The sequence below is a fragment of the Rattus norvegicus genome, chromosome X, assembly GCF_021556685.1.
Source record: "Rattus norvegicus strain SHRSP/BbbUtx chromosome X, alternate assembly SHRSP_T2T, whole genome shotgun sequence".
NCBI lineage: Eukaryota > Metazoa > Chordata > Mammalia > Rodentia > Muridae > Rattus > Rattus norvegicus.
The window spans coordinates 101,231,418-101,253,549 of NC_141554.1; the positions used below are offsets into that span (position 1 = coordinate 101,231,418).

The following is a 22,132-nucleotide window of genomic DNA, read 5'->3' on the forward strand; positions in this document are numbered from 1 at the left end:
TGATCTGCAAGGAGAAGAACACTGTGCCCCACACTGAGTGTAACTTGAGCATAGGGCCCCTCCAAGCCAGCCCACACAGTGACATACTTCCCTAATAAAGCCACACCTATTCCAACAAGACCACATTTTCTAATAGCGCCACTTCATAAGGGCTTATGGGGGGCCAATTACTTTCAAAGTACCACATTTCATTCCTTGGCTGCCATAGGCTTGTAACTATATAATAATGAAAAATGCATTTAGTTCAATTTCAAATTCCTTATACTCTATAAAAATCTCAAACTCATTGAAAAAGTTCCAAAGTCTCTTCTAAGACTCATGAAATATCTTAGTTGTAATTCCCTCTAAAATAAAAAAAAAGCATGTAGCATACTTCTAACAAATAATGGTATAGGATATACATTACTGTTCTAAATGGTGGAAAGAGAGCACGGTAAGGAAATGTTGAACCAAAGCAAGACCAAAACCCAGCTGGGCAAACTCCAAACTGAATCTCTATGCAGGTCTGATGTCAAAATGTTCTTCAGATCTCCAACTCATTTCAGCTTTGTTGACTGCAACACACTTCTTTGTCTTAGGCTGTTTCTACTCCCTGTTATCAGCTTTCCTTAGCAAATATCCCATGGTTCTGGCATTTCTAACCTCTTGGGGTCTGCAGGGCAATGCAGGCTTCACCTTTGTGGCGTCACATAATGTCTTCTCTGAATCTCCATGCACATTCCTGGTTTAAACAGCTTTACTTGGTCACAGTGGGAGATTCCATAATCTCACTTTTTTCTATCTGTGTCCCTAAAACCACAACCATGTGGCCAAAGCTGCCAAGTTCTGCTGCTTGTGGGGCCTGGAACATGGCCTTCTTTTTTCAAAAACATCTTCAGCAGCTTTACACTTTCAATAGTTTCCTTCATTGACTTGGCTAGGTTGCTGTCCTAGATCTCACTCTGTAGACTAGACTGACCATAAACTTTGTGTACTTCTCTCTCCTGAGTGCTGGGATTAAAAGCATGTACCAGCGTACCTGGATCTAAACTCCTCTTTAATTCCTTTTCACAAGATGGAAGTTTAGCTTAGCTGGCTGGGTTCTTGCCCTGAGATCACCATTCCCTTTACTCAACTTATGACTGTTAATCTATTTATCTTCTTAAACACAGGGTATAACTCCATTCCACTTCCTGCCCCTTTTCTTCTTGAACATACAATTTATTTCCTTGTTCAGCTTGCTCCTTTTCATCAAATTGTTCTCCATAAGAGTGAACAGTAATAGCTACACAACAAAATCTACAGTAGGGCTGTTTGAGATTTCCTTTGCCAATATAATTAATCTAAAACTCTTCACTATAGACTTGGGTAAATAAACAAGGGCAAAAAGGAGCCACATTATTTGCCAAAATATCACAAAGAATAGTCTCTAAGCCACATACAAACATCCCTCTTTAAAACCTCTAAAGCCAGGCCCCCACACTTCAAATTACCCTCAGCACCTTGTAATCCCTTCTCTTGCTAGTATGCCCCATTAAGCCTTGCTTAAAGCATTCTACTGCTTGCTTAATCCAAAGTCCCCAAATTCACATCATTACAAAACAACAACAACAACCAAACAACCAACTAACCAACTATCCAAACATGTTCCAGCCTATCACAACAATACCTCAGTCCCTGTACCAAATTCTGTCTTAGTTTAGGTTGCATTGCTATAAAGAGACACTATGTCCAAAGCAACACTTATAAAGGAAAAAAATTGAGAAGGGCTTATAGTTTCAGACTTCATTATCCTCATGTCAGGGAGCATGGTAGCATGCAGGCAGAAATAGTGCTGGAGAAGGAGCTAAGAGTTCTACATCTTGATCCACAGACAACAGAAGGATACCGTGTGTCACATTTTTGAGCATAGGAGACCCCCAAACCAGCCCCCAAAGTAACATACTTCCTCCAAAAAGGCCATGCCTACTTCTACAAGGCTGCTTCCTATGAGGCAACAGGGGCCATTTATATTCCAAGTGCTACACCTTCTGACTAATAGAAATTTCATTTTTATTAACAACAATCTAACTGGTGCTGGCTTTTTTTATGGACCGCTGTGACCAATAGGTGCCATATCACCAAATGTTCCCATGCCTCATCAGGACTTTGTTTTTAAATTTTGTGTTTTTTGGTTTCCATCCATTCATTATCTGTTTGTGAGTGTGTGTGTGTGTGTGTGCGCGTGTGTGTGTGTGTGTGTGTATGTGCGCGCGCACGCGCGCGCGCACGTGCATGCTTGCATGTGTGTACACGTGTGAAAATTACACCGATTCTTTAGACAGCATCAATAAAGGTAAAGGTACAACCTCATAATTACCTGAAGGACATCTTGCTGTCAATAGTTTGGAAGATAGCTCAACAAATCAGCAAACAATCACTTTGTACTTAGAAAAGCATAGAGTTGTTACTGGTAATCAAGAGAGCTGTGTGAAAAGAAAATTGAGCTCAACCATTTTAATTTACTTCTATGGAAGAATCAGTTCCCTCTAGTCCAAGAGAGAGAAATACCTGCTAATTCCCTAAGATTTGTATTGCTTCCTGAGTGACATTCATTATCAATAATGATTAAAGAGAAGTAAACAGTAAATTTCAGGATACCAGTACATCTGACATTAAGGCAGTACCTCACCTGAGTCTAGGAGATATAGCACAGAAAATTAACATGTCTAGGACTTCTGTCACAACACAGTGCCATGAGTGACTAAGCTTCATGAGTGATTCTTTTTGCTGATTATCCAGGGACTAGAACTTTCTGTGGTAAAACATGGTAGAGAATGAATGTATGTATGTATGTGTGTACGTATGTATATACGGATGGATGGATAGATGGATTTCCTTCATATCACTGAAAGCAAAAATAACTAGACAGTAACCAGGTTATTGTTGTCTTATCTTCCTTGCCCCTTCCATCTTTTCCTCCTTTCCCATCACCTAAAGAAGAACTAGATGGCTGTATTTATCTAGAAAGATTTCAAACATTTCATTCAAAATAAGATAATGTGGGAAACACTTTTATTAGATATATATGTTGCATCAAAATAGAGTCAAGTTCAGTTAGAGTTAAAATATGAATAAGAACATCAAACAAATAATATAAAAACAAGGCCGGGTACAAATATATCATAAAATAAATACTCTTAAGGTTTACTGAAGCAGTATTAATTATGCATTAGGCAGTGTGTGAAGTGTGATGATTTTTTTATAGAACACACCAGAAATGTATATAGTAAAATGAACTTATCATTCTTATTATCATTATTAGAAGATAATGCCCTTGTCATACAATTTTGGACAACTCCTGTTTTAAAATTCTCTAAGTGTTCTTTGGTATGAGCTTTAGATCTATCCAGGTGCACTTAATCTTTGAAATTTAGGTTGCTGTCATTTCAGAAAATAGCCAAAAAATGATATTAAACCAAGTTTCACAGTAAAATAGATGATGGAACTGGGTAACAAAATTTCTGCTAAAAAATCATGTGAATCTAAAATAATGAAACTGATTTCAGTAAAATCAGAGTTCAGTACAGAAAGAGGAATTTCGAATGCAGATTAATGCCCTGACCAAAATAAGTTTATGGTTCCCAAGGTGGCTCTTTGAAAAGACAATTGATGGCTTCAACAGATATATTGGAACCGATCTTGTAACTTTACAGTTGCACTTTAAAATAGTACAAAACAGATAGTGCATTTTAGAAGAATTTGGGAATCAAAACCTGGTAGAAATGAAATGGCCCATCACTTAAAATATTGTTGCAGTCCTTGTTTTCTGCTAAGGGGAAGGCGTAACAGAATGGAGAAACCTATAATTCAAAAATAATGTACAGCAGGTAGAAAAGACCCAGGGGAATAGCCAAGTGTTATTAAACTTATGGAAAAAGATATTTATGAGAAACTTTTTATTCTAGAAACTGATAATGAATTGTGTAGTTCCTGCAGTCAAAGAGTCTGGGGAGGCAGGAGGATTGAATCCCAGGAGAGAGGGAGGAAGGGGGAGGAGAGAGAGAGGGAGAGAGAGAGAGAGAGAGAGAGAGAGAGAGAGAGAGCGAGCACAGATTTTCTCCAAGGCTCCTAAGACCCACTCCTCCCCATCCATCACTCTAAAATTGAAAAGGAAATCCTGTGTTGCACTTGAGGGTTAACTTTTGTGGAACTTGTGCACTCCATCCAGTCTTGAAGACAAGTTACACCACTAGGAAAATATTTTAAAGGAAGATTTTGACTTTTTTCTTTTACACAGAGGTCAATAAACAAGAAACAGGCTTAAAAACTGACAGCTTTTGCTGAGACATAAAGAAGTTTTTTTTTTCTTTTTACAAGTGGTACAGTCTCAAAATAGGCTCCTGGGGGAGGTCATGGAACTCTCTCTATAGTTAGAGGACTGAGGCTCATGTTTCTTGAGGACTATTCCTACTCATCACGTCTATAAATTCTACATGTCGGGGTAACTTGATATACTCATCCAAGTCTCACCACGCTTCTCACTGTACCTCACTTGGTCACATTCGAACCTTATTGAGGTGCCAGAGCTGTTGCTCAATGGCTCATAAGTTGTATGGGGCTGTGCATTGAATCCTCAGCATGGAAAAGCAAAACAAGAAAACCTTATTGATTTTACTGCCTCTCTAGCTTTTCAGAGACACTATTTTAGCAGTAAACACAGGGCCTTAGCACAGTAACTTAACACTGCTATATTTTACTCCACTTATACTTTGCTGAGATGTTTTTCTATTAGAATATTGTATCAGTCACTTCAGAATTTCATTTTCTTCCTTTAGCTCAAAATGTTATAGATTAATTTCCTATAGTCACTCAAAGCGGTTCATAGATTTTAATCAAATAATGGTCCACAGAGACATGTTGAACTCAATTGTTTTTCTTTCCCAGATGCAAAGATGGATGCTCACATTCCTATAACAAAAATGTCTGCTGAAACCTGCAGCATTTGAAAAGCTTTTCTATGCTACAGATTGCAGATTAACTTCTAACTAATCATAGTTCAGAACTCTAATGGACTGTGACGAGAGAGACAGTTTTTCCTCTAACTTCATATCACATGTTTTTGCAGTTGTAAGGCAAATTTTAAAAGTAGGCCTTGGGGATCACAGCCAGCCATCATTATTGGCGCATGACCGCTTGCAACCAACTGCAAGTTTAATATCCAAGGAGATTTGCACATAACAGTCTTTTTTTCTCCTTGTTTTTAATAATTTACCTTTGAGATTCTCTTCACGACCATGCTGGTGTGCAAAGATCTGTTTGTCTGTCAAACCTCCAGATATGTACTGCAAGTGAAAGACACATTAATTTTTTATTTGTTTTCTAAGGAGTCTGAGCAGTGAGCTGGTTGTGCAGAATAAAAGAGGGCTTCTTCGGTGAGCACTTGTATTCACTTCAGCTGCATTCTTCACCTGGAGCAAATTAGTTTCTTCCATGATTCTATTCCCTGCAAGAAGGGAATCATTTACCAAAATCAATTCACGGAACTTTTTGTATAAACCATCCACCCAAATCTGAAAACATTTTGTCTTAAAACAAAGAATACTGTAAAGCTGTATGCATGGTACTAATGCTTGAGGACCTGTAAGTATCTCCGTGCAAGCAAAGACCTCACTTCTGATATTAGCATGAATTTTTTCATTTAACCTTGGAGGCTATCTGTAAGTGTTAATCTATGCCCAAAGGAATTTTCTGGAGAGAAAATTGAGCTACAACAACATGAAAAGGCACAAATATGAAGCCTCAGAAACACTAAGCATTGGCATTTCTAAGAAAACAGATATAAATGTCAATGACCCAAAGACAATAGATGATTAGAAAGCAAGCCATCATTCCAAAGTACCTTAGTGGTTTGATACAGGCTGCTATAACTTTTCGCAACAAAGAGATCTGAGTTATTTGGAGAACTATGCATGGAGGTCTTCTTGATAATTTAATGTTTTGAGAACTCCCAGACTGAAAATGATTATTATGTAAATAATAATAAATCAACCAGATGCAAATTCTCAGAAACTGCAGAGTATAGATATTTTAACTAGGTTTTGACCCTTTATTTATGTTCTGAATTTGACACTAAGAAAGAAGGAGACGAGGTGGGCACTCCTGAGGCTGCAGAGCGGAAGAGACCACCAACACTGCTCACCCCTGCCCACATCCCTGGCCCAAGAGGAAACTGTATAAGGCCTCTGGGCTCCTGTGGGGGAGGGCCCAGGAGAGGCAGGACCCCTGCCAGAGACACCGCCGGACCCTGAAGGAAACAGACCGGATAAACAGTTCTCTGCACCCAAATCCCGTGGGAGGGAGAGCTAAACCTTCAGAGAGGCAGACAAGCCTGGGAAACCAGAAGAGACTGCTCCCTGCACACACATCTCGGACGCCAGAGGAAAAAGCCAAAGACCATCTGGAACCCTGGTGCACTGAAGCTCCCGGAAGGGGCGGCACAGGTCTTCCTGGTTGCTGCCACTGCAGAGAGCCACTGGGCAGCACCCCACGAGCAAACCTGAGCCTCGGGACCACAGGTAAGACCAAATTTTCTGCTGCAAGAAAGCTGCCTGGTGAACTCAAGACACAGGCCCACAGGAACAGCTGAAGACCTGTAGAGAGGAAAAACTACACGACCGAAAGCAGAACACTCTGTCCCCATAACTGACTGAAAGAAAGGAAAACAGGTCTACAGCACTCCTGACACACAGGCTTATAGGACAGTCTAGCCACTGTCAGAAATAGCAGAACAAAGTAACACTAGAGATAATCTGATGGCGAGAGGCAAGCGCAGGAACCCAAGCAACAGAAACCAAGACTACATGGCATCATCGGAGCCCAATTCTCCCACCAAAACAAACATGGAATATCCAAACACAGCAGAAAAGCAAGATCTAGTTTCAAAATCATATTTGATCATGATGCTGGAGGACTTCAAGAAAGACGTGAAGAACTCCCTTAGAGAACAAGTAGAAGCCTACAGAGAGGAATCGCAAAAATCCCTGAAAGAATTCCAGGAAAACACAATCAAACAGTTGAAGGAATTAAAAATGGAAATAGAAGCAATCAAGAAAGAACACATGGAAACAACCCTGGATATAGAAAACCAAAAGAAGAGACAAGGAGCTGTAGATACAAGCTTCACCAACAGAATACAAGAGATGGAAGAGAGAATCTCAGGAGCAGAAGATTCCATAGAAATCATTGACTCAACTGTCAAAGATAATGTAAAGCGGAAAAAGCTACTGGTCCAAAACATACAGGAAATCCAGGACTCAATGAGAAGATCAAACCTAAGGATAATAGGTATAGAAGAGAGTGAAGACTCCCAGCTCAAAGGACCAGTAAATATCTTCAACAAAATCATAGAAGAAAACTTCCCTAACCTAAAAAAAGACATACCCATAGACATACAAGAAGCCTACAGAACTCCAAATAGATTGGACCAGAAAAGAAACACCTCCCGTCACATAATTGTCAAAACACCAAACGCACAAAATAAAGAAAGAATATTAAAAGCAGTAAGGGAAAAAGGTCAAGTAACATATAAAGGCAGACCTATCAGAATCACACCAGACTTCTCGCCAGAAACTATGAAGGCCAGAAGATCCTGGACTGATGTTATACAGACCCTAAGAGAACATAAATGCCAGCCCAGGTTACTGTATCCAGCAAAACTCTCAATTAACATTGATGGAGAAACCAAGATATTCCATGACAAAACCAAATTTACACAATATCTTTCTACAAATCCAGCACTACAAAGGATAATAAATGGTAAAGCCCAACATAAGGAGGCAAGCTATACCCTAGAAGAAGCAAGAAACTCATCGTCTTGGCAACAAAACAAAGAGAATGAAAGCACACAAACATAACCTCACATCCAAATATGAATATAACGGGAAGCAATAATCACTATTCCTTAATATCTCTCAATATCAATGGCCTCAACTCCCCAATAAAAAGACATAGATTAACAAACTAGATACGCAACGAGGACCCTGCATTCTGCTGCCTACAGGAAACACACCTCAGAGACAAAGACAGACACTACCTCAGAGTGAAAGGCTGGAAAACAACTTTCCAAGCAAATGGTCAGAAGAAGCAAGCTGGAGTAGCCATTCTAATATCAAATAAAATCAATTTCCAACTAAAAGTCATCAAAAAAGATAAGGAAGGACACTTCATATTCATCAAAGGAAAAGTCAACCAAGATGAACTCTCAATCCTAAATATCTATGCCCCAAATACAAGGGCACCTACATACGTAAAAGAAACCTTACTAAAGCTCAAAACACACATTGCACCTCACACAATAATAGTGGGAGATTTCAACACCCCACTCTCATCAATGGACAGATCATGGAAACAGAAATTAAACAGTGATGTCGACAGACTAAGAGAAGTCATGAGCCAAATGGACTTAACGGATATTTATAGAACATTCTATCCTAAAGCAAAAGGATATACCTTCTTCTCAGCTCCTCATGGTACTTTCTCCAAAATTGACCATATAATTGGTCAAAAAACGGGCCTCAACAGGTACAGAAAGATAGAAATAATCCCATGCATGCTATCGGACCACCACGGCCTAAAACTGGTCTTCAATAACAATAAGGGAAGAATGCCCACATATACGTGGAAATTGAACAATGCTCTACTCAATGATAACCTGGTCAAGGAAGAAATAAAGAAAGAAATTAAAAACTTTTTAGAATTTAATGAAAATGAAGATACAACATACTCAAACTTATGGGACACAATGAAAGCTGTGCTAAGAGGAAAACTCATAGCGCTGAGTGCCTGCAGAAAGAAACAGGAAAGAGCATATGTTAGCAGCTTGACAGCACACCTAAAAGCTCTAGAACAAAGAGAAGCAAATACACCCAGGAGGAGTAGAAGGCAGGAAATAATCAAACTCAGAGCTGAAATCAACCAAGTAGAAACAAAAACGACCATAGAAAGAATCAACAGAACCAAAAGTTGGTTCTTTGAGAAAATCAACAAGATAGATAAACCCTTAGCCAGACTAAAGAGAGGACACAGAGAGTGTGTCCAAATTAACAAAATCAGAAATGAAAAGGGAGACATAACTACAGATTCGGAGGAAATTCAAAAAATCATCAGATCTTACTATAAAAACCTATATTCAACAAAATTTGAAAATCTTCAGGAAATGGACAATTTCCTAGACAGATACCAGGTATCGAAGTTAAATCAGGAACAGATAAACCAGTTAAACAACCCCATAACTCCTAAGGAAATAGAAGCAGTCATTAAAGGTCTCCCAACCAAAAAGAGCCCAGGTCCAGACGGGTTTAGTGCAGAATTCTATCAAACCTTCATAGAAGACCTCATACCAATATTATCCAAACTATTCCACAAAATTGAAACAGATGGAGCCCTACCGAATTCCTTCTACGAAGCCACAATTACTCTTATACCTAAACCACACAAAGACACAACAAAGAAAGAGAACTTCAGACCAATTTCCCTTATGAATAGCGACGCAAAAATACTCAATAAAATTCTGGCAAACCGAATTCAAGAGCACATCAAAACAATCATCCACCATGATCAAGTAGGCTTCATCCCAGGCATGCAGGGATGGTTTAATATACGGAAAACCATCAACGTGATCCATTATATAAACAAACTGAAAGAACAGAACCACATGATCATTTCATTAGATGTTGAGAAAGCATTTGACAAAATTCAACACCCCTTCATGATAAAAGTCCTGGAAAGAATAGGAATTCAAGGCCCATACCTAAACATAGTAAAAGCCATATACAGCAAACCAGTTGCTAACATTAAACTATATGGAGAGAAACTTGAAGCAATCCCACTAAAATCAGGGACTAGACAAGGCTGCCCACTCTCTCCCTACTTATTCAATATAGTTCTTGAAGTTCTAGCCAGAGCAATCAGACAACAAAAGGAGATCAAAGGGATACAGATCAGAAAAGAAGAGGTCAAAATATCACTATTTGCAGATGACATGATAGTATATTTAAGTGATCCCAAAAGTTCCACCAGAGAACTACTAAAGCTGATAAACAACTTCAGCAAAGTGGCTGGGTATAAAATTAACTCAAATAAATCAGTTGCCTTCCTCTATACAAAAGAGAAACAAGCCGAGAAAGAAATTAGGGAAACGACACCCTTCATAATAGACCCAAACAATATAAAGTACCTCGGTGTGACTTTAACCAAGCAAGTAAAAGATCTGTACAATAAGAACTTCAAGACATTGAGGAAAGAAATTGAAGAAGACCTCAGAAGATGGAAAGATCTCCCATGCTCATGGATTGGCAGGATTAATATAGTAAAAATGGCCATTTTACCAAAAGCAATCTACAGATTCAATGCAATCCCCATCAAAATACCAATCCAATTCTTCAAAGAGTTAGACAGAACAATTTGCAAATTCATCTGGAATAACAAAAAACCCAGGATAGCTAAAGCTATCCTCAACAATAAAAGGACTTCAGGGGGAATCACTATCCCTGAACTCAAGCAGTATTACAGAGCAATTGTGATAAAAACTGCATGGTATTGGTACAGAGACAGACAGATAGACCAATGGAATAGAATTGAAGACCCAGAAATGAACCCACACACCTATGGTCACTTGATTTTTGACAAAGGAGCCAAAACCATCCAATGGAAAAAAGATAGCATTTTCAGCAAATGGTGCTGGTTCAACTGGAGGGCAACATGTAGAAGAATGCAGATCGATCCATGCTTATCACCCTGTACAAAGCTTAAGTCCAAGTGGATCAAGGACCTCCACATCAAACCAGACACACTCAAACTAATAGAAGAAAAACTAGGGAAGCATCTGGAACACATGGGCACTGGAAAAAATTTCCTGAACAAAACACCAATGGCTTATGCTCTAAGATCAAGAATCGACAAATGGGATCTCATAAAACTGCAAAGCTTCTGTAAGGCAAAGGACACTGTGGTTAGGACAAAACGGCAACCAACAGATTGGGAAAAGATCTTTACCAATCCTACAACAGATAGAGGCCTTATATCCAAAATATACAAAGAACTCAAGAAGTTAGACTGCAGGGAAACAAATAACCCTATTAAAAAATGGGGTTCAGAACTAAACAAAGAATTCACAGCTGAGGAATGCCGAATGGCTGAGAAACACCTAAAGAAATGTTCAACATCTTTAGTCATAAGGGAAATGCAAATCAAAACAACCCTGAGATTTCACCTCACACCAGTGTGTTTGGCTAAGATCAAAAACTCAGGTGACAGCAGATGCTGGCGAGGATGTGGAGAAAGAGGAACACTCCTCCATTGTTGGTGGGATTGCAGACTGGTAAAACCATTCTGGAAATCAGTCTGGAGGTTCCTCAGAAAATTGGACATTGAACTGCCTGAGGATCCAGCTATACCTCTCTTGGGCGTATACCCAAAAGATGCCTCAACAGATAAAAGAGACACGTGCTCCACTATGTTCATCGCAGCCTTATTTATAATATCCAGAAAATGGAAAGAACCCAGATGCCCTTCAACAGAGGAATGGATACAGAAAATGTGGTACATCTACACAATGGAATATTACTCAGCTATCAAAAACAACGAGTTTATGAAATTCGTAGGCAAATGGTTGGAACTGGAAAATATCATCCTGAGTGAGCTAACCCAATCACAGAAAGACATACATGGTATGCACTCATTGATAAGTGGCTATTAGCCCAAATGCTTGAATTACCCTAGATCCCTAGAACAAACGAAACTCAAGACGGATGATCAAAATGTGAATGTTTCACTCCTTCTTTAAATGAGGAAAAAGAATACCGTTGGCAGGGAAGGGAGAGGCAAAGATTAAAACAGAGACTGAAGGAACACCCATTCAGAGCCTGCCCCACATGTGGCCCATACATATACAGCCACCCAATTAGACAAGATGGATGAAGCAAAGAAGTGCAGACCGACAGGAGCCGGATGTAGATCGCTCCTGAGAGACACAGCCAGAATACAGCAAATATAGAGGCGAATGCCAGCAGCAAACCACTGAAGTGAGAATAGGACCCCCGCTGAAGGAATCAGAGAAAGAACTGGAAGAGCTTGAAGGGGCTCGAGACCCCATATGTACAACAATGCCAAGCAACCAGAGCTTCCAGGGACTAAGCCACTACCTAAAGACTATACATGGACTGACCCTGGACTCTGACCCCATAGGTAGCAATGAATATCCCAGTAAGAGCACCAGTGGAAGGGGAAGCCCTGGGTCCTGCTAAGACTGAACCCCCAGTGAACTAGTCTATGGGGGGAGGGCGGCAATGGGGGGAGGGTTGGGAGGGGAACACCCATAAGGAAGGGGAGGGGGGAGGGGGATGTTTGCCCGGAAACCGGGAAAGGGAATAACACTCGAAATGTATATAAGAAATACTCAAGTTAATAAAAAAAAAAAAAGTTAAAAAAAAAAAAGAAAGAAGGAGACACAACAAGTTTAGGGATTTCTGTTGTATAAGATGTTGGGAGAGAAAGTAGCATGAGAGGAGACATTAACAGAGAGACTGGAGCGGCTGGAAACATGGCTTGGCAGTTAAGAGTACTGACTGCTCTTCCAGAAGTTCTGAGTTCAATTCCAAGCAACCACATGGCAGCTCACAACCATCTGTAATGGGATCCATGCCCTTTCTGTTATGTCTCAAGACAGATACTGAGTGCTCATTTACATAAAATAAATAATTGAGAGACAGACAGACAGACAAGCTGGATAGAGGTATGTGAGAGCCTAGAGGCAATATAGGTGTGAAAGTTTAAGATAAGCTAAAGAGCTAATGAGACTGGATGTCAATGGACAAATAGTATTCAAAGTCAAAGAATTTATGCAGGATAATAGCATACAAGCATTTATAGACTATTGGAAGCATACTGGATAGTATAATAAGTAATAAATGGATTTTCTGCCAGACAAACAAATGCAGCAGAGTTACGGTTGAAGGTTAAAAATGGGGAAATTACAGTACAGAAAGGAGATGGGAAAAAATCAACATTGTCCACAGAAAGCAAGGAATATAAGAATCAAAGAGAAGAGAAAGGTTCTATTTGGTTTCTGCATTATGTGTGGCACAAGATACATTTGAGATTCATACTATATTTGCATAGGTTAAAGAGCAGTGATAGCTAAGCACTATCTAGCTATGCTATCGGTATATTTGTTCAGTGTCTGTTACTGAGTCACCTAAGTACTTCAGGAAGCTAATCAAGGTTTCAATTACGCCTGTAAGTAAGAAAGTTCTACCTCTGTTGCAATTGTAGCTGATTGGTTGATGAAGTATTCATGAGATATTTCATAAGAGGAACTTTAAAGGTCACTTGTACCATAATAAGTGGGAATCTCATGGAAAGAAAAAAGTTTAGCAGTATTATACTGCTTATAAAGTCTTAAGAGGCCCTGACTCGCCAAGTCTGGTTGCTGCTGTTGAAAACTCATTGCCCTCAGCATTTTTCATGACTTCTTCCATCCAATATGCCCTTTAAGCACATTGAAACTATAGAGAAGGACTCTCTAATGTTGTTTGCTATTAATTAAAGAATAGGATTTCTTCCTTTCCTAATGGAAAGCTTTAATTTGACTGGGATTGAGGATGAAAATTCTAATGGGAGAGGAAACTCAGGATAAGTGTGGATCAAGTTTTACTACCTCCTCAAATATTGAGGATTTTCACCCACATATATCAAACCAACAAATAATACAGCCAAACTTATTTTACATTATATTTGATATGATACACTGAGAAGTGTATCTTCACAACTCTTTAATATGGCTTCTGGGAAAACTTTCTGTAGAAAACGACAGAAGTCTCAGCAGCAGCCAGGACAATTACAGCTAAACTGTAAGTAGAATAAAATGGTAAGAGGGAGAATTTTTTAAAAAAAGAAAGAAAGAAAAGAAAAGAAAAAAGAGGATATTTCCAGACAGGATTCACTAAATGGGCAAGGGCAGCCCTATGGATCGTTGGCATCATCCTGAAGTTGGCAGTGTAGTCTGATACTCTGGCTTCTTCTGTAAATCTTTAGGCATACCAAGTGAATCACCTGTTCTGAGCTAAATTGTGAACAAATGAGGCAAACTCCATATTTGCAGTTTCTGCATTAGTGGGTATCCACTGTACCAAGAATCTCCTCTGGTGAGTTCAGAGAGCTAAACTAATTAATATACAGTTATAAAGGTACAAATTTAGTGATAGTTTTATTTCAGGCCTGTGAACTCCCCAGCCATGGATTCTTGGATACATTTACAGTACCAGACATCATGCATTTCTTCATGTAATGCAAGCCCTTCAGCCAATAAAGTGGTTGTTTACCCCCATAGTATATGCCACTATTGCACCCATAGCATACCTTGCTGTTCTAGTCATTATTGTCCCTTACAGAGTTCACAACTAAATAACACTGTTAATTTTTCCCCAGCTGCCTACATAGTACTTTCCAGTACTATGAAAGCTATCCAGCAGGAAAGAATATTCCTAGTCAGTACCAACTTGATCTCTCCATATTCTGTGGCCAATATTTGTGCTGTCTTCAGCAATAGGATTTTACCATCACATCATTGTGGGTAGCTAAGAGCAATTGCAATAGCCTGTACTATTTAGAGAGTCTCTGAGACTTCCAACAACTCAAAGAGAAGTATCCCAGACCTGAAAATGGGCTTTTCATTTATTACCTATGGCTTTTGGATAATTGTACATAGGAGGATAAGCTCCTATGTATAATTTCCTATGTATAATTCATATATACACCAATACACATACACACATACACATATATGTATGTGTATATTTATATAGGGTTATAAAGGTACAAAATCAGAATTAGTTTGATACTATGGGTCATGTGAACTCCCCAAACATGGATTCTTAGATGAATTTATGGTAACAGACACTCTTCATTTTTTCCTGTGGGCTAGGCTTTACAAGCAATCATAAAGTGGTTGGTTACCTCCTTATAGATAGACAGACAGACAGACAGACAGACAGACAGACAGACAGATAGATAGATACGTACATACATACATACATACATACATACATACATACATACGTAGATACAGAGAGAAAGAGAGAGAGAATCTGAAGCACATAAAATAGGAGTTTTCCATATGGCTTTTAAAAATCTTTAATTGCTGTTTTAATCTTTATGTTGCTTTGGCATGAGCTCTGTATTGTATAAGCCGTTTTTACTTAGTAGGACTCAACTGGTAATGATGCACAGCACGGGAGATGATGATTCATTCACTCACTTTCCACAAAGCAATATAGATTTTATTGACAGATATAAAATTAAGTTGGTAACTATTTCATAATAAATTTTAGACATGGTATCTATTATATTTTCCTCCCTTCATTCTTTTTACTGATTCTTAAAAGAGAGTTGCACTAGTAAAACCGAGACCTTTTTCTGTGAAGGAAAGTTGCAGGAAGTTACTATAACAACTTTTTTTTTTTTTGAATTAGCACTCTTTAACAAAGCGCACTCCTAATTTTCGCCTCCTGTTTTTGCTCATTTTTTTTGTTTTGTTTTCGTTTGGTTTTGGTTTTCTAATAATCAAGGTGATAAGGATACATGCCTCTAAAGAGTTTTTTCCCTCATCTGCTCCTGTGTTTTTAGAAGTTAAACAGATCTTGAAATTTCTTACTTTTCACTCTAATGTAATTAAATGCAATTGCTATGAAATTGTTATGAGGATTGATGGATGTAATATTTAAATATTTTGAATATTTTGCTAAATATTCATTTAAGCCTCCATTTTATCCAGAAGTGTAATCTATTTGCATACCCGCCAAATTGCATTTTTATTATCCTTGATATCAGTGATTACCTAATTGTCTACCATCTTTAGTTATGTAAGTTATAATTTATGTAAAGTCATAGCTTTGAATTTTATTCATCTTAAAAAATAACTTTTAAAGGAATATATGAAGAATGGTGCAGAAGTCCCATGATTCAAGGCAGTAGACAACATATAGCCTATCTCTATCAGCATTTCTTATCTTAAAACAGTTTATATTTGAGCATTTTAATATTATAATTTCTATAGACATCATTAAATAGCCTAGTATATATAAATGCTTTCATACTATAGGAATCATTACAGAAGACTTTTCTGACCTCAAAAGATAGGGCCATTTCTCAGTAAGTACAATGTATCCTGCCACTGTGGACAATACCTGGGTGTTCTCTAATCTAAACTCTGACACTACTCACTTGGCGATATCAAACCCAAAGTCTGAATGTTTAGCTCCCAAGCCTGCTTCCCTCCCCACTTCAGAAGCCAGGACCAGCCTTTAGTTTATGTCCCTGAACTCATCCATCCTTAGGCTAGACTAATATCCTGAAGCAGCTCAAAGTATTCTGGAAGATATTATTTACCAACTCTATCCCTTTTGACATCTCAAGGATTTTAGGATGTTGGGAGAGGACCAGGAATGTAGCTGAGTGGGTAGAGGGCTTCCTGAAAGAACTTTTGGGTGCAGTCCCAAGCACTACTAACTGAAAATAATGGAACAGTAGGTTGTCTATGATTGCAATCCCAACATTTAGTGCTTAGGAGGGAGCTACAGAAGGATCAGAATTTCAAAGTCATCCTCCATTACATATGGAGCTCATGGCCAGACTGTGTTACTATTATACAGCAGTCTCCCTCTCCCTCTCCCTCTCCCTCTCCCTCTCCCTCTCCTTCTCTCCTCCCTTCTGTCTCCCTCCCCTCCCCCTCCTTCTTCCTCTCTCATTCCGGTGTGTGTGTGTGTGTGTGTGTGTGTGTGTGTGTGTGTGTGTGCCCCCGCTCCCGCACGCACACAGAAACACACTAAAGAGGAAGGAAGAAAGGAAGGAGTTACAAGAAGAATGACAAATGAAAGTTTCTCCATCCTCATAAGTTTATTGTGAAGCTCACTCACAGTAGTTGTCTCCAATTACAATAGCACATGAGATTGACAATATCAGATTCCACCTAGATCTTGGTGACTGTTTAGCACATTAAATATTAGGCCAATAATAAAATAATTTGTATAACTTGACAGATCCTAAAATCTTTTACCATCTTTTTGGGGTTATATTTTTTCCTTCAGTGCTTTAATACTGTTATCAGATACATAGTTTTCAAATATTTTCTCCCAATCTCATGACTTCTCTTCATTTTATTAATGGTGCTGTTTTTATTAATTGATTAATTAATTATTATTTTATGAACCTTGTACACAGCAAGATGTACCACTATACCAACAGTGTCATTTGATGAACATCCTTTTTTTTAATGTTTGATGAAGTCCTTATTTATTTTTAATGTTTCCTGTGCTCGTGGTGCCATATTGACATAGTCTCCCTCATCCTTTCAGAATAAAATAAACACTAAACATGGAATGAAAAGACAAAGATTTTCTACTTATTGTTCAAATTTCTTAAGTGCCTGACCCTGGGTAAATACTTTAAAATCATTTAGAAGTTTCCACATTTAGAAAAAGCAACCTGATTCAGAATCAGCACTGGGTGGTTTCTTAATTTTTATTCATCTTTTCACAATTTCAAACGTGATTGTAATACATCCTTGTCACCTAGCTTTCACCAAGACCCTCTTATATTTTATGTTTTTAATTTTATTTTGTTTTGGTTTTGCCTCATAACACATTGGGATTAAGCAGTGCTGCTTGTGAGAGGATGAAAAGAATGCTGTTCACTGGTTTCTGAGTAACCCACTAGTGGACCACAGCCCTGAAAACCCTAAGACAAGGTTTCACAGCCATTCTTCATATCTTCCAGCACTTAAGTTCTTTCTTTTTTTTTTTTCTTCTCACTCTGATATTTTGATAAAGATATTCCTTTAGTCTTGGAAGAGGTTTTATGTGTGCCTATCTAAGGCCTAATACTCCGTGGTCACTTGTTTACACAATTTTCTTTCTGAAACCTCAATCTGGGTATGTTTGCCCTTCAGGTGACATTTGGTAGGCTCAAGAGACATATATGGCAGCCCCACTGTAAGAGATGCTAATTGCATCTAGTGGCTGAAGGCAAAAGATGCCATCAAACACCCTCCAATACACAGGCCAATCCTGGCATCATCAGCATCAATCCAGCCAAAATGATGGTTGTAGAAATCCTTGAATCTGTCTACAGTGTCCAGATAGCTGTGTGTTCATGGCCTAATGTGAGGAACATTTTGCCTAACCTGGGTAATAGGTGTCACAGATGTAAAATCAGTTAGATTTTATAGGAAGAACCAATTCTTTCAAGCCAGGAAATTTGTTTAGAGGGGTTTTCAGAAGTATTTTGCGCTATCATGCACTTTAACATGAAGAAAAAAATTTCAGTATAGACTGAGACTGTGGAGACAAAAAGACTTGTAAATGCATTCTTATTCTTAGGGTTTTCTTTATCTTTATTTTTTTATAGTTTTAGGGAACATTTATGCACATGCTATGTAGTATATCCATCAATCATAATCAGGGGAAACAGAGCATTAAAGAATGAACTGGTAGTTGATGTGTCTTTAAAATAGTGACTTATCTGAACTCCAAAGAGGCTGACATTATTTCATCTGATCACTTTGCTTCAAGTTTCTCAGATATCGTGTACAGGATTCACTGGAATTCCATAAATATCAAAGAGCTGGAAATCTGTTTCATCCTTTCTAACAATTTCAGCATATAAAACGCTCTAAAACTTGCAGGTGATTGTTTCTCGTCCTGAATCATTAGATGTAATCATTTCTCCAACAGTACAACCACCTCCACATCATAGACGAAAATGCTTTGATTATAATGTATTAGGTTCTGCTGGAAGCACTTCAAGTGCACAATTCATTTCTCCTCACAAATATCCTATGAGGTAGATTTTTTAACTCATTTGGCAGATAACAAGAAAACATTCAATAAGTGATGAAATACTTAGTTTGCTTGTATATCAAAAGTAGCTCTGAACCCCCAGTGAACTAGATTGTTGGGGGGAGGGCGGCAATGGGGGGAGGATGGGGAGGGGAACACCCATAATGAAGGGGAGAGGGAGGGATTAGGGCAATGTTTGCCCGGAAACCGGGAAAGGGAATAACACTCGAAATGTAAATAAGAATTACTCAAGTTAATAAAAAAAAAGTAGCTCATGTTTTAACAATAAAGCAAGTGTTTTCATTGTTATACGTATAACAGAGAGAATCCTGTTTTCCTACCACAACACATGAGAACTGAAAAAATTATTTCAAACATTTTTTTCCAGAAGAGATGTCTTAAGTGTATTTATTTGTCTCTGTTAACAAACAGTATATGCCCACACTCTGAAGCTGCTATAAAATTTTCCTGTCTTCTCCATTTTATATTGTGTAGGAGAAAAACTTAATTTTTAAAATATTATTTTTGTCTTTAGGAAGCATTGAAAGAAAACCACAAGAGAAAAGAGATGGAAGAGAAGAGCAGGAGGGCAAAGCTTGCAAAAGAGAAAGCTGAACAAGAGAAGCTGGAACGTCAGAAGAAGAAGAAGCAGCTCATTGATATAAACAAAGGTACAAAACCATTTCCAATGCTTTGCATATGCTATGGCCTCATAGGCCTGTGAGCCATGAAGATTTCCATGTCTAGACCATTTGGTACAGCTTAGGGTCGATCTTAAAATTAATATGTATAGTAATATATTGATGAATGTCAAAAGTCCATGGGCCTGTTGCTTAGTGAAGGAGCGTTTACTTAGCGTGGACATTACCATAGGTACTATCTTTAGTACCATCATTGCAGCATTCAAATTTTATAATAATAGGTAAAGTATAAAGTGATTTGATTTTTGAAATGTTCAATTAGAAAGTGATTTTATTCCTGGTAGAAAACGCATGATATTCTTCCTTTTTGTCCAGTTATATTTTTCTCATGTTACTATTTTTATTTCTGATCATTTCACACTAAACCCTGAAAACTGTGAGTAATCAGTATGAAGTGTCGTATGGCTGACATGTTGTTTTGTCGTCATAGTATATTCTAGAGAGGGCCGTCATGGAGGAACAAGAGAATGAGATGAGAAGTGAAAAGCTGCTCTGAGGGCATAAGGGTCAGGCCTTAATTTCACTTTGTTGGCATTTATGTCAGTGTTGTAACAACAGTCCTCCTTGGGGCCTTGAACATCCAACTCATGATAGATATTGACAGTGCTATTACCAGTTGGAAAAACAAGGACTGCACAATGTCTTACTCAACTGAAAGACTAAGTAAGCATTCCTGGTGCATTCGCAGTAGTAGGCATCCACTAAATCTTCCTTCAGCTAACAAGAATGTTATACGTAGAATTTTCTTTTCATTAGATGTTGGGGAGGGCAAAATACTCAGAATGGTTGTGTAGATCTATATTCACAACACTAAGAAAGTAGAAACAGGGAGATCACAAATGTAAGCCCACATTGAGTTACAAAATGAATTATACTTTATTTAAAAACAAATGGAGGTGATGATGGGACACATGGAAAGAAACAAAAGTGATTAGTACTCAGGTGTCTGCACTAAAAGGCTAAGAATGGAAGGCATGGCAGTTTCCCTTAAGTAATTTTCACAGCACAGAGAAAAGACATACTTTCTCTCTTCAGCACTAAGAGGTCCAGAGGGTTGGATTTAAAGACAAGCAAAACCAAATCTGATCAAGATACAAAGTAGTATGCTTGATATTGGAGTAGTTCCTGTCATATTTAGCAATAATAAAAATTTCAAGCACTTTTCATCATATTGACCAGATAGCAAACACCGTTCTAAGATTTACAGCATTCTAAAACAAGCATCAAATAAATCCTTCTACCTCTATGCAGTGAGCACTCTAATTATCTCATTGTTTGGAAAAGAAACAGAAGGTCATACAATTTAAGGAATATGGCAAATAGGGTACACAAACAGCTATTATTAGCTCTGAGATAGAATGGAAGTCATGTAACTCTAGAATTTTTACACGTATCCTTGCTTCTATCAATCAACATTAATAGCAACTGTTCTACAGTATTTTGTATGTTCCGTAACAGACTTATTTTAAGGTACTAGCCATGTGCTTCTCAAAACTGGCAAACCCATCATTTACAAGGAAGGTCCACAGGCTAGAACCTAGGGGACAGCCACATCCGAGTCTGCTTTTCCTCCTGCTTGAGTAAAATTAGTCTTTTTGTATTAGTAGGATCTTCAACTGATGGGTGACATACATTCAGAAAAGAAAATGCAATCTGCTTTATTCATGTCCATCAATTTGAAAGTTAGTGTCTTCCAAAAATAGCCTCACAGAAACTAGGATAATATTTGACCAAATTTCTAGGCAATGTTGCTCAGTCAAGTTGACACATAAAATTATGTATCACAAGAAAAGTGTTAAAAAGTTGAGTTGACAGTCTCTGGTGATTGCTTACATGTAGGAATTGAGAGTGAGTGCTCTGCAGAAGGGAATATATTCGTTCACAGAGAAAGAAAATTCATTTGTAAAGCAGATTTGGTTGCCAGCGTTATAATGGGTATTATCATGTGAACATGTTCTGTTTTCAAATGCCTTGGAAAGAGACCTTAAGGGGATCTTTAAGGAAAATCCTTGGGAAGCCATTCCACACATGAGAATGAAACTTGCAAGGAAGTCTTAACTACATGTACAGTATTTTGTTTGAAGACTAAAGTAGTGAAGATTACTAGAAATGGTGGAAACTAGTAGATTAAAACAACATATGGAGACCCGGTGAGAGACCCAACCGCCTGGTCAGGTGGGCACTCCTGAGGCTGCAGAGCAGAAGAGACCACCAACACTGCTCACCCTGCCCACATCCCTGGCCCAAGAGGAAACTGTATAAGGCCTCTGGGCTCCCGTGGGGGAGGGCCCAGGAGCAGCAGGACACCTGCCAGAGACACCACCGGACCCTGAAGGAAACAGACCGGATAAACAGTTCTCTGCACCCAAATCCCGTGGGAGGGAGAGCTAAACCTTCAGAGAGGCAGACAAGCCTGGGAAACCAGAAGAGACTGCTCCCTGCACACACATCTCGGACGCCAGAGAAAAAAGCCAAAGACCATCTGGAACCCTGGTGCACTGAAGCTCCCGGAAGGGGCGGCACAGGTCTTCCTGGTTGCTGCCACTGCAGAGAGCCCCTGGGCAGCACCCCATGAGCGAA

The 22,132-nt window shown here is 38.6% G+C and overlaps 1 protein-coding gene across 4 annotated transcripts in view; it reads left to right on the plus strand.

Annotated features, from left to right (window-relative positions):
- The window catches only part of Diaph2 (diaphanous-related formin 2), an 839,122-nt gene that overhangs the window by 625,846 nt on the left and 191,144 nt on the right, over positions 1-22,132 (plus strand). For all 4 annotated transcript variants that reach the window (NM_001427378.1, XM_087599848.1, XM_087599849.1 and 1 more), the window contains 1 exon segment: positions 19,387-19,522. In NM_001427378.1, the coding sequence (NP_001414307.1) occupies positions 19,387-19,522 (136 nt within the window).